This window comes from Nycticebus coucang, chromosome 14 (genome assembly GCF_027406575.1).
Source record: "Nycticebus coucang isolate mNycCou1 chromosome 14, mNycCou1.pri, whole genome shotgun sequence".
Classification (NCBI taxonomy): domain Eukaryota; kingdom Metazoa; phylum Chordata; class Mammalia; order Primates; family Lorisidae; genus Nycticebus; species Nycticebus coucang.
Genome location: NC_069793.1, coordinates 16351835 through 16366032, shown reverse-complemented (window position 1 = coordinate 16366032; position 14198 = coordinate 16351835). Strand labels below are relative to the sequence as shown.

Below are 14198 nucleotides of genomic sequence, written 5' to 3'. Positions count from 1 at the left end.
CATTCAAACCACAGCATACACTCAAGACTGAAGGCAGTGATGTGACCAGAAAACAGTGATACCAGTCTAGAGAAAATGGCACTCCAGTAAAAATTCTCAGAATTTTTAATCATAAAAGGACATGGGGAGAGGCAAGAGATAGGGAAGTGCAAAGAAAACTCCAAATCCCTTGTTTCCACCATCTTCACTATTTCTGGTTTTTGTCATTGATCCAATCCAACCATAGAGTGAGTGAAACACAGCAAGTGCATCTGAAGGAATGAGGAAAATTTATCCCAAATCACAGACCCTGATTACGAGACACAGTTAGTTAGCTTCCATTGTATTGCTAAGGTAGTCCCTTACATCGATAGTCAACTTTTGATTTTCAAAATAACATCTTTTTAGCTGAGTTAATTTTCACTCTGATTACAGGGACGCCCTTAACTAAACTCCATGAATAAGGACCCTTGACAAAAGGTGGGGTTGTTATCATAATTTCATTTTTTTTAATATTTTAAGTACTTTATATTTTAAATTTAAGATTAATGTAGGAGTGCATACCATTAGGATACATAGTTTGCTTTTCTAAGGTTAAAGTCCAGTTTGTAGTAGTGCCTTTACCCATGAAGTGTGCATTACGCTGGTGCAATGCACTTGTTGGTGAGAATTTTAATTATTGTTATTTAAGAACAAGGAACAAAGCTAATATGTTTTTCAGTTGTAGCTACATGATAAACCTAAGCAAATCATTTCTTTAATTTCGAGTCTTTGTGTCATGTAAATAACTTACCTAGTAGTTTTCTCAGTGCCACCATGATATCTTTGTTCCTCAGAGTATATATAACGGGATTTAAAGTTGGGATTAAAACAGTATAGAAAAGAGAAATCAGTTTCCCCATTCTTCCAAATTGATTTGGTTTGGGTTGTAAATAAGTGATAGTAGCTGTTCCATAGAATAAAATGACAACGGTCAGGTGGGAAGAGCAGGTGGAGAAGGCTTTCGACCGTCCTTTGGCTGATGACAATTTGAGAATGTCGGAGATAATTTTGCTGTAGGAGACAACAATCAACAGAAATGGAACCATGATAAACACAACTGCAACCACGTAGACGGCTATCTCATTCACAAAGGTGTCCCCACAAGCAAGCTTGAGTACTGGGGGAATGTCACAAAAGAAGTGATTAATTGCGTTAGACCCACAAAAGTGCAAAAAGAAAATCTGGCATGTCTGCCCAATTACTACTGGAATTCCACTGATCCAAGAGGCCACTACCAGCTGAATACAGACCTTGTGGTTCATCACCAGGGAATAGTGCAGGGGGTTACAAATGGCTACATACCGGTCATAGGCCATCACTGTCAGGAGAAGGCATTCTGTGCCGCCAAGCATAAGCACAAAACACATTTGTGTTGCACACGCGGACAAAGAAATACTTCCTCTCTGAGTCCAAAGATCCATGAGCATCCTTGGGATAGTGACCGTCACATAACAGATTTCCAAAAATGAAAAATTGCTAAGAAAAAAATACATAGGTTTCTGGAGAGCAGGGTCAAATCTTGTTAGTAGTATTATGATGCTGTTGCACATCAGGATAGTCAAATATATGAGTAAAAATGTTCCAAAAAGAATCCACTGAAGATTCGGCATATCAGAAAAACCCAAAAGAACAAATTCCATTATTGTGGTCGTATTTGAATTTTCTGTTTTAATTTGCTCTCCATCTGCAGATATGGTAAATTTGAGATGGTTAATTCATAACATTTTGAGCTACATTTTTCTCTCACGTTAACTCAATGTGATGCCTTGATACTTATAAACTCTTAAATTATTTACACCATTACCTTGCTCTGTTTCTAGGAAATGAGATTGGAAACTTCATAAATGAACCAATTTGGAGTGAAAATCAAATCGAGAAATAAAATCCTAAAGTATTTTATTAGATTGGGATACAATGATATTAGAGGTATTAGGAAGAGTGCCTTGTTATTTAGGTAATTTGATGAGAAATAATGTCGTAAGGGCAAAATGTCAATTTTTCTTTGTATTAGTCGTCATATTCCACATTCTTTTGATTCAACACTTCCTCCTTGAATCTTTTGTCTAATTCTTCTCAAAATAAATTTTAAGTCCTCCCTTTCATATGTCAATGAGAATAAATGTCCTTGACCTATTTCTTTGTTACTGAGGGAATAAATAATAGGTAGCGTTATTGCTCTGTTTTATATATCTCATTATTTATGCTTAATATAAATAACATTAATAACTGAATTCTATTCATTAACTTTCCCTATTTAGACCCCTATATAGTATATGCAAAATATCAGTCAACTTTTAACATAATCAAGAAACAACAATTCCTCACAATAGTTTCTTATATCTCTTTTCTTATGCAAGTGAGATTCTCATTCTCCTAAAATTTCCTTACTACCAAATGCAACTGTCTTTCTCTATTTTTTCCTCATAAGTTTGTCTTATAAAAAGTGTAATTTTCATTAAACACGACTACTCTTTACTCTGACTGCGTAAGTGCCCAGAGCACACAAGTGGGACCAAAACATGAAACAAACACAGCGTTGCTTTACTGCATATTAATGACATTATTTGACAATTCCCATTACAACTTTCTCAATATTTGTTCTCTAACTTTACACAACAAATATTCATGTATCTTTCTATCTCCTCAAATCTACTACATCATCAGCTGATGCTTTTGTCTTAATAAATTAATAAAAGGGACCAGGCAAATACTCTGTCACATTTACATATTTCTATCAGTGGTAGTTTTCAAGACTACCTTGAATTATTTTTATTACTAGTTTCCTTACTATCATTATTTGTCATACCTTTAACTTTATAACAAAGTTAAACGATACATGATCTATATATTAATCAATTTTTTCAGATAAAGATCTCAGAATTTTGGGCTTTGCTATTTTAATATTCAAATCTTGATCCACGAACTTAGGACTATTTTTAAATAGTCTGTGAACACAGCTACAGCTTACCTTTACGGATTTGCATGAAGCTCTGTATAAGAGTGTAAGTGATTTTTTTAACTTATAAACTTTTTACACTCTTTTCTTCAGGAAGCTACTGGTTCTACAATATCCTTGCTTGCCTGAAAGAACAACTGCTCTTAAGTAGGAATGGTCACACTGACCCATGGGGACATCTTCTCTTGTGTATCAACTTAATTTCTGGAAAGTTACTTCTACTTGCCAGTCGTTCTGGTTCATTTTTCAAAACTTACATTCTTCCGAGAGACTCATCCTCCTATTCATCCCTAAATGAATGTCCTCGATATGAGGGGAGTTAATTAAATACCACCTAATTGTCTAGAATTACTTGGAAGAAAAAGTTAAAATCTTTCTAGTTATTGTATTTGCAGCCCTTAATACTTGATGTGAATTTGCCTTTAGTATTTTTATTTCCATAATTTGTCTAGATCCAGATTATCCAGAGCTTCAGAAAAAATGAGTCACGTGCTTTGTCACACAAACTTACTATGCTCGACGTCTTCAGTATATTGAGTGGTGAGATCTCTCTTCGGAATTGGAAAGCTCCGTTCCCAGGTTAACTTCTGTGGAAATTAAAGCATGTGATGTCTGTTGACAAAAAGTTGTTTTTTTTCATATTTTTTTGTCTACTTTGGCATCTAGATAATTGAAAATGTTAAGTTGCTTCAAATAAAAATAAAGAAAAGAATAAACTTTCCTTTATTGGTTGGCTTCTGAAGTCTATGTCTCTGAGTTGCCCTTTTGGTAGACTTTTTCATCTGAACTTAATGACTTATAGCTTGCAATTTCAATTTCTTCAAGTTATATTATTTAGTCTCTTATATAAGCCCAGTTTTTTTTTTATTTTGTGAGGTACCTGTATTTATTACATTCATGGAATGTGTAATAGCCTCTCTTCTAGCTACTTTGAAATGTACAATAAATTGCTGCTAACTATAGTGGCCCTACTCTACTATTGAACATTAGGCCTTACTTTTGAATAAACAGTTATGTTTGTACCACCGCCACACACACACACACAAAAAAAATTTTCTTCTCAACATCTTTTTCCAATTTTGGCTATTTCCAGGAATGTGTGGAGTGAAGTTTGTCAGAAATGAAGCAGTGAACCCACTGTCTACTTCTGTGTGTAGTTATGTTCGTTTCTTCCTGTCTGGCATTCTGTAGCTATTTCACAGTGTGTTTCTAAAAGCATATTCCTTTATCTTTCATATGAAAGTGTGGGTGATTACATATTGATTTCATAATAGTATTGAGTACATTGGGTATTTTTTTTTCATTCTTGAGATACTTTTCTATTCTTCTTAGTAAAATATCTATCCATGTAAACATAAAAGAGGTAAAGTCTCCATCTTTTTTTATGGCTGCATACAAAAGATAAAACACAATTATAGCCCAGAAAGAAGGGGAGAGGTGGGGATGAGGGGAGGGGAGGGAGGGACGAGTGGAGGAAGGGTAATTGGTGGGACCTCACCTACTGTGCGTATTGCAAGTGTACATGTCAAATATATTAATAGTAGAGTATAAATGCCTAAACACAACAATTAAATAAGTGAGGTGAAGGCTATGTTAACCAGTTTGAGGTAAACATTCCAAGTATATAAAATCAGCACATTGTACCCCCTAAATGCAGTAATGTACACAGTTATGATCTAAAAACAAGAAAATAAAACCGTATTCCTTTTATGTACTTTAAATCTGTTTCTCTTTACTACAGCATGAGTGTCATATATTAATCCTCTGAAATCTTTATTATCACTTATTTGATATTGTCAAATGAAGCTTTTTTCATAACTCTATGAATGAAAACTGCACTCATGTTTTGCCACAAACTTATCAATTACATAAAGGCTGAGACAAGTTGAATGTTCTTATTGGGGTAGACTGATTTAATCCCTATCCTATCATTAAAAGGGAGAATTGGATAGTCCATTATTCATTTAAATAGTACTATCACCTCGATAAGGCTAAAACCTGAAACAATACCTCAGAAATATCAATGACTTAGCGAAATAAACACATTTTTTACACTCTATCACAGTTCCATTTTGTGGTTATTAATTAGGAAAATATATTTCCTCCCATCTCATAACCTCGCTGCTCCCTAGATATCTCTGTAGTCCTTTATTGCATAACTAGCTTTCAGATAGCTGAGAATTAAAGACACAGCATAAGGCAGAAAACCTACTCTTAAGATCTTCAACACATATGCACATGTCATTTCTATACATATGGTATTTCAGACACGAATCATATGGTCAAACTTAAATACATGAGACTAAGGGAATGTTATTTTACTGTAGGTCAAACAAACAAACAAACAGAAATGTGTTTGGTGAACGTCAACCCAGACTCTCCCACAGTCCTTAATTTTGGTCACTAATAGTGTGTGTGTTTCCCCCATATGCCTCCAATGCATGGAGTTCATTCTCAGAAAATCTATGCTCTTGAGTTATAACACATTTTTCTACAAAAGATAGTCCTCCTCAGATTCAGAGACCAATGAACAAAAAGAAAAATTTTCTTTCATCCTTGCAAACTGCCCAGCTTTTGCATCTCACTTAATATTGGAGCAAACCTGAGGACCTATAATCTATTTACAGATCACAGAAACAAATCCTCTTAAATTTTGACCTTGTGATTGCTTTGGTTACAACATTTTGTTCAGAATATTGAGAATTTTTAGCCTAATCATTTCACAACACTTCCTATGACAACTTTTTTTCTGAAACTTAATCCTTAAATAATCTGGTACCCGTGTCTCCTGTTTCAAATTAAAGCTCACGAATTAGTAGGTTTGTGAGATTGTAGACACTAGTTAAAGGATCAATTTATTTACTGCCCAAATTTAGACAGCTTCAAGAGTGAACAGGGAGACTAAAATTAACTTTCATTACGTTGTACAACCTGCATTTAAGACAGTTTCAAAAGAAAAATAGCATACTACAACAGGTATACATTTATGTTTAAGTTCAAACATTAAAAGTCACAGAACAAAATGATTAATCATAGTACATGTCCATGTATTTTAATTGTTTTAAAATATATTTACATTTCATACAATATAATTATTATTTTCTGGTATGGTCTTACTTTAACATTAACAATATCATTGAGATATAATTTTCAGAAAATTAAATACAGACTTTAAAATATATTCAATGAGCTTTAAAATTCAATGACCAACAGATATATTCATTTATGAAACTATCACAAAATTAAGACACAGACCATTCACATTCTTGGGAAACATTTCCTCTTACAACTTTTTGATATATCTTCCCTCTACCTTTAATGCCAGGAAACTGCTATTCCTATTTCTGTATTATAAATCATTCATAATCAAAATAATATAGACCACATTACAAAGTCCCAAAGCTGAAGATCCTGGCCGGCATGGGTGCATTTCAACGAATTGGCTGGTCTGTGTTAGGTATTTTTTTTTTTTTGCAAAAAAAAAAATCCTTGGAATTGTTTTTATTATTATATTTATCTTTATTCCATCCTTCCCTCATTCTCAATCATTTACATTAGATTTTCATTGCTCATGATAGATATTTATTGGAAATTCTTGGTGATTCATTCATTCTCTGCTTTGCTCTAGGACAGAGTAGAATTTGGTTCTTAGGTTTTTGATCAGAGTTGTTCACATACATTCTCACTTTTTTTACCCATGTAAAAAGCCACAGTGCACTTTCCTAGCCACTGGAAATTATGTTTGTTCAGTAAATGTGAGCAGAACTAAATTTCCTCAATTCTGGGCTAACAGCTGTAATGACAGTGTATACTTCACCACGTTGTTTTTTAACCATAAATCCTGAGGCAGCTTATAATTCCTTAGAAATCTGTCACCTGAATTTATGAATGATGCATTAGACAAGTATGGGAAACTGAGAATGAGTGTTAGTTGTATTGCTACGAATAAGAAAACAGCAGAAGCAATAACCATTTTTCTTATCCACATTGAGCATAGGTTTACTGTGTTTTTTATTACACAGATAACAGAAATTGCTTGTAATAAGGAGCAAAATTTCAATTAGCCAAATAAAAATGAAGGAAACATTGAATCTGAGAAAAATAACATTGATTATTATATTTTCATTCATTTTCTGTGTGTGTGTGTGGTATATGGGTTTGTGTATGCTGTTTGTTAATTTTACACTGGGTGCCCAGTTAAACAATTATTGCATTGAAACAAATATTTATTTATAAAATCATGTAAATAAATGTAAATAATAAATTTATACTATTATATACCATATCAGAAAGGTTTATAATATTTGTTAATTTATAATTATACAATAGATACATTATTTCCAGACATTAGAGTTATAAAACAACTATTTTTTTTCCATTTCTTCTATTGTCTCAAGGAGAAAATATGAATTATTTAAAAAATTGTGAATATTTCATGACTTTCCTGCTGTTTAATTATTGGCAAATATTTAATAATAATATTTGTTTTATCTATAAGATTATGTTACATAGAAAAATTTAATACAAAATACACAAAAATTAAGCTGGTATCATACAAACACCGTTTATTAAATTCTGTCCCCATTAAACAACGCTTTTTCTCTAAGAAATAGTTTCTCAGGAGAGTCATTGCCAGGCCAAAATGGAAGCATAATTTTTAATTAAAACTCAAGGCCAAAGTGATTATAAAAATGACCATTACAAATACATGGAAATGAATTATACAGTTTTAAATATTAACTGTAATCGGCATCAATCATTGTTAAACATTGTTATCAAGGGGAGAGATTACACTATAAAATTATGCAATTACTAAATGGATACTTTTCTATTTGCCAACACACAGATAACATGTATAAATTGAGACAAAAAGAGACTTTGAAAAGTAATTTTTAATTTGGAAATATTTACTGCTGTATGTACAGATAGAGAGTTAAAGACAAATATCTGTTGGCATTTTAGTATCAATACAGAAGGAACAAATTCCTCAAAATGCAATTCACTTTTAGCGAAGTAAATTATTTCCATAGTTGTTTTCCTCATGCCATGGCGGCATTTGTTTCCCCAGGTCTGTATGTCATACGGTCAAACATGAGAGTCACACTAGCACAGAGAAGAGAAAGCACTCCCTTAGTTCTCACTGAGTTCCAGGTCTCCCTGGGTCTCAAATAGGTCATAATGCCTGGTCTAAAGAACAACGCTGTAACCGTAGATGAGAGGAACAGGTAGAGAAGGCTTTGACCTGACTTGTACCTGATGGCAGTTTAAGAACCATGAAGATGACTGTGCCGTAGGAGATAAGTATCAGCATAATTGGATCATGGCAGACAGCACAGCAACTATGTAGACATCTCTCATTCACTAAGGTGTGCCCACAGAGCAGTGTAAGAATTGAGAAGCGTCCCAGAAGTGGTCCTTGATTTGATTGGAACCACAAAGGGGCAAAGAGAAAAATCTAGACTATCCGCCCTACGTGGAATGCCAGTGGTCCAGGAGCCCACCACCATCTGGGTACAGACCTTGAGGTTCATGACTGGAGGGCAGTGTAGAGGGTTACAAATGGCCACACAGAGGCCATAGGCCAACACGTCCAGGAAGAAACACTCTGTTTCTCCGTATAAGAAAGCAGTGCATTTGTGGAGCACAGGTAACTCTGCATCCCAAGATTTAAGGGCATTCTTGGGAGAGCTACTGTACATACGGATTTTCAAGAAGGGACAATTGCTAAAGAAAAAATTCATGGGAGTCTGGAGAGCAGAGTTCACCTTCATTATTAGGCACAGATAATTGCATAGGCAACTAAGAACAATCCAAAGAGAAACCACTGGAGATGAGGAACATCACCAGTGTCCAATAGTTAGATTATCTGGTGCTGTTTTTTCCTGTTGTTTCATCTCTGGACAGGTGAAATTTAGCATGTATTTTTCACCTTAACGTTCCTTGGTATTGCCTTTTTTACAAATTATCTGAGGATGTCCAAATTCACTTTTATGACCATTGCAATTGTTTCTGATTTAAGAATCCTACTATTTATATTTCCTATTTTTCCAGCTTATATCCTTTGAAATTTCACTATCCCTGAAATTTTCTATAGAGCTATTCCATTATACTTTCTGAAAATGGTCTGGGACAAACCACCACAGCCTAGTCTAGACACAGAGCAGGGTCACAGAATCTCACTTTGAATTATTTACCCTTTATGACAACCTCATTGTCCTTCTCTTGGCATTTTCTCAATCACTATATTAAAGTAGTGATTTTTTCCCTCACATACATTTTCGACCTTCCTCATGATTTTTTTCCTCACGTACATTTCCAACCTTCTATTTCAACCCTATAATCCCCTCATTTCCCTCGGTGGTGCTGAGTATAACTGCTCCCATTTATACAGTTCAGATTATGCAACAGTTTTTTTTAAAGAGACCCTTTTTATTGTACATATGAAAAATTAAAAAAAATTCCCTTGGAGGATATTAATGGAAAACAGAAGACATTTTTATTCAGGAAGATTATTTTGAGAACATTGGTGCAGAAACAAACAATAAAATGGGGTTAACCATGGGGTATGTTCATGGCCCATGTGTATGTGGGAGGATGGGAAGAGAAGAGTCTGGTCATTACGTTTTCCTTTGTGTGCCACTATCTTTGTAGTTTCCCAAAAAGTAACTTGTTGATAACCACTTCCAACACAAGTTTTCTTTAGATGAAAAGATATTTAGACTTTTAGAATCGCTAATGCAGGATAATTTGACCAATAGCATGTAGGTTTATGATTGCAAGCACTGCTTTTTTATTTGAATTCTTTTTCCATGATTTATTTTCTATGTGATGTTATGCAATTATGTAAATTTTTTTAGGTTTGCCTCCTCTTTTGTGAATATTCAATGAGATAGGATTGATAAAATTAGATTACTTATTAATTATATTTCCTTATAATGATGATTATGATATATTATTTAAGTCAGTAGTTGCCAGTAGTAAACTAATTATGTTTACTACTAATGATGATTATGATATATTATGTAAGTCAGTAGTGGTCAGTATAAACTAATTATGTTTACTTGCTTGGCGTTAGGATTATGGTATGTTATTTAAATCAGCAGTCACTTGGATTATAGGATTATAACATATTACTCAACAAAATTATACACAATGGAGTTACTGAGCTACCTCTTTGGTAAACACGTTTTTAATTCTTTCCCTTCACTGGGGTCAGGTCTAGAGTGAGTTGACTCAGGACTCTACGGAACAAAATTTAAAGGATTCTCATTCTTACGACTGATCCAGTTGTTGCACAATCCTGGACATTAGTCCCTCCTCAGACCCTGTACCCAGGAGTCTTCGGCTCACGGCCAGCCCCAGCCCTAGATTTCACATCTGCATCCTGCTCTTTGCACATTGTCCACCAAACATGCATCAATTTAATGTGATAGACAAGGAGCTCAGTCTCCCCCAGAATTGAATTATAGCTCCTCCACCTACTAGCTCTGTGACCTAGAAAACGTAGACTCTAACAATATTTGCTGACTCCAGTGTGATATTTCTGACACTTCCTTATCTTGGGTTGAGTTTCATTTGTGGCTTCTTTTCACTCATAAAAAAAATTAATATTTGGGATTTATTTACTATTTGAAAATAAAAGAGTTGATTTTATGTGAGATAAAAATACAAAATAATATATTCAGAATAATTATGTCTTCTAAGAATACTAGAGAAAAAGCCAAAATTAATGTATGAAAATTGTAATAAATAACATAGCACATGGTATACAACCATTTTTTTCTTCAGTCATAACACCATCCGTTTTGATAGGAATTTTCTTAGCGCCACCATAATGTCTTTGTTTCTCAGACAATATATGATAGGGTTAAACATTGGGGTCACAATAGTGTAAAAAAGTGAAAGGACTTTGTCTAATCCTGCAGGATGACTGGACTTTGGTCTCAAATATGTAATGATGCCTGATCCAAAAAATAAAGCCACCACCATGAGATGGGAGGAGCAGGTGGAGAAGGTCTTGGCTCTCCCAGTTGCTGATGGCAGCTTTAGGATGTTTGAGATTATTTTCACATAAGATCCAAGTATCAGCATAAAAGGAATAGTGACAACTAGAACAGTAATCACATAAGTCAGCATCTCAATCAGAAAAGTGTCCCCACAAGCTAGAGCAAGTACTGGAGGTATGTCACAGAAAAAGTGATTCAGCTGATTGGATCCACAGAAGGGCAGAGAGAAGATCTGGTAGGTGAACCCTATATGTACCGGAACTCCACTGACCCAACAGCCAGTTGCCAGCTGGATACAGAGCCTCTTGTTCATGATGAGAGGGTAGAGTAATGGGTTGCAGATGGCAACGTACCTGTCATACGCCATTGTGGTCAAAATAAAGCATTCGGTGGCTCCCAGGACCAGAAAAAAATATGTTTGCGTAGCACAAGCCAGAAAGGAGATATTTCTATTTTGTCTACAAAGATCTGTTAATAATCTTGGAATAGTAACTGACACATAACATATTTCCAAAGAAGAAAAATTGCCGAGGAAAAAATACATGGGAGTCTGGAGGCAAGGATCAACCTTGGTTAATATAATAATGAGGCTATTTCCCATCAGAATAATAACATAGATTATCAAAAACACCCCAAAAAGAAATCCTTGCAGGTTAGGAACATCCGAGAAGCCAAGTAAGATGAATTCCATTAAAGTAGTGTGATTGTCATGTGGGGGACTTCCTGTGGATTCCATCTGTGAATAAAATGATGTTGGGGTTTTAGAAGCCACTTCAAAACCCCTGGTCTCAACTACAAAACAGGACATTTTGAATTGATGATTTTAAATCTGATGACACAGGACAGATGTCCAGTTTTGTTTTGCTAATTTTATATTTTTGGTAATATATTTTCAAATCTAATACTCTGAAATTTCAAGATGTAAATAAGAAAAGTAATTCTGAAGTCTATTTTTCCCACTCACAAGAAAGACTGTGAAAACTTGAATTGAAAACACAGCAAAAGAAACAGCAATCAACTCAGAGCAAAACATGTCAAGCAGCCTATTATCAGGATAGGAATTGTTATAGTTAACAGTGAGAGAGGTTTCTTCTTTCAGATCAATCTGGTCTTCATTTGCATTTTTTTCTGCCTAGTACCTTCTAATTTACAATCTGTTTATATTACTCTTTTACCCTGGGTTGACGTTTTCGCTGTAAACCGTGTCTCAGGTAACCCAAAGGGAAGGTGGTCAGTTAGACCTGGTGTCCTGCTCTGTAGGGGCCATATTCATTATGTGGGTTAGAGACCTGGGTCTCGGTATTCATTATGTGGGATAGAGACCTGGGTCTCGGTGTTCATTATGTGGGATAGAGACTTAGACAGTGATGAGAAAAATAAGAAATATTGTCACTCCTCCATTATAGAAAGATATTTTATCTAACAAGTAACATGATTTTTTAGAAAGCCATTTGTTTACTAGAAGTTTGAAATGTGAAATAAAGTAAAAAAAAAAAAAAGGTTTGTTATATCTTAAACTCTATCTTGTCCCCCCACCAAATCTTAACAACTTTATTTTTATTCTGAATTTTAGCCCTTAAGGAGTCATTACATAAGGTTAGGACTTTCCAAGTGTAAATTGATGAGGAAAAGATGAAAGAAAATTTGGTCATGGGGTCACACCTGACAGAACAAAATGTAAACTCTTCCATTGTATACCTTTTTTCTATTTCTAGATGTGAGTTTCTGAATGTAAATTTTATATGTACAGTGTATATAATGTATACTCATATTTTCAATATTATTCTCTGAATAGTTGTCAGGAACCAGGGTGCTAAATGCAGTGTAGACTGAGGCTAGTAAGCTCCTTCACGAATTAAATGCTTTCAAACCAAAGCTATCCAACCCGTCCTCCACTGTATTGTGACTAGATATAACTTTTCCTGATTCCCATCCAGACTTTGTTTCCTACATTAATGCAAAACTTTAACCTGTTTTTACAGATTATCACACACTCCAAAGTCCACATTGTCACGTTTTGAGTTCTCCCCTACAGTTTGCTGACTAAATCCATATTTATTTTCTGCAGAGAACAACTTCCTTTTCTTCAATTAAGATCCCTTGTACCTCTCCCCCTCACAAATTCAAACAACTGAAACAATTTACAGTTTCTTTTTTTTTTTTTTTTGTGGTTTTTGGCCAGGGCTAGGTTTGAACCTGCCACCTCTGGCATATGGGACCAGCGCCCTACTCCTTGAGCCACAGGTGCTGCCCTAATTTACAGTTTCTACTTTGATTTTCTTCTCACTAATTGTTTCTTCTCTGATGGTGAATCCTCCATTCTATATTATTTTTCTCAGCATATAAAGCTCCTTCCCATCTCTTTTCTGCTTACAGCTCAGAAATGTTGAGATGACATGTCAGATCAGAATCTGGGGTATTTTAGGTTAATTTTTTTTTCTATAAACTGAGACATAGTACACTTCCTGAAATCTTTTGTCATTTCTATCTTTGTTTTTCATTTGTACTTCTTTTCTGCATTTTTGGGTATTTTTCAATTTTATATCTTATCAAAACTTGATTTTTTAATCTTCCATATACTATGGCATATATATAGTTTTCTACATCAGTTAAACATTTAGAAAGTCAACAGGAGCAACAGTTAAAATTAATTATTAGCAATCCAGATGCATTTAAATGAATATGTAAGGTAGTAAACCAATATATGTTTTGTAGTTTATGGACTATGCTGTGAGTTCAATGCTAAGGAAATAGATGAAAACAAAAACATTTGTTCTTGGTTTCTGTCTTTACAAAGCTTACAGGTGAATGGGGAAGTCAGATCACTTTATGATTTTTCTTTAAAATCTGCCAGAGTCTACAGAGAATTGCAAAGTTCCATTGGTGCACCAGAAAATTGATTAGGGAAGTAACATCTAATCTGAGACTTTGTGAAATCTTTGTATTATTTTTACTTCTAATAAAAAAGAATAAAGTACTTCCTAGGAAATAAAAATAATAGTGTTACTGTTGCCATTTAGTTTTTGTATTCCGAGAACTAGTCAATTACTTACATGACTTAGTGGTTTATCAATATTTCCCAATGGGCAATTGCATGAACCCTCACTGATCATTCATTGAAGAAGGATTGCTCTTTATTGATCTCAGCAATCATATTCCATTTTTCTACATTTTCTCAGCAATCATATTTTCTTCATTGATCTCAGCAATCATAT

General features: G+C 34.4%; 2 protein-coding genes across 2 annotated transcripts; both read right to left on the bottom strand.

Annotated features, from left to right (window-relative positions):
- Positions 1-755: 755 nt before the first annotated feature.
- LOC128564594 (olfactory receptor 10AG1) lies at positions 756-3005 on the bottom strand. The gene is made up of 2 exons (XM_053560062.1): positions 2990-3005; positions 756-1705 (listed from the first exon to the last, which is right to left on the bottom strand). Exons 1-2 carry the CDS (start codon positions 3003-3005, stop codon positions 756-758), a joined length of 966 nt encoding a protein of 321 aa, XP_053416037.1.
- A 7760-nt stretch (positions 3006-10765) lies between these two features.
- Positions 10766-11791, bottom strand: LOC128564332 (olfactory receptor 10AG1-like). The gene has a single exon (XM_053559827.1). The coding sequence runs from the start codon at positions 11789-11791 to the stop codon at positions 10766-10768; it is 1026 nt and encodes a 341-aa protein (XP_053415802.1).
- Between the last annotated feature and the right edge of the window lie 2407 nt (positions 11792-14198).

Bases quoted from the DNA above. Each gene is read 5' to 3' on its own strand.
- LOC128564332 (XM_053559827.1), bottom strand. From the start codon at position 11,791: ATGTCCTGTTTTGTAGTTGAGACCAGGGGTTTTGAAGTGGCTTCTAAA.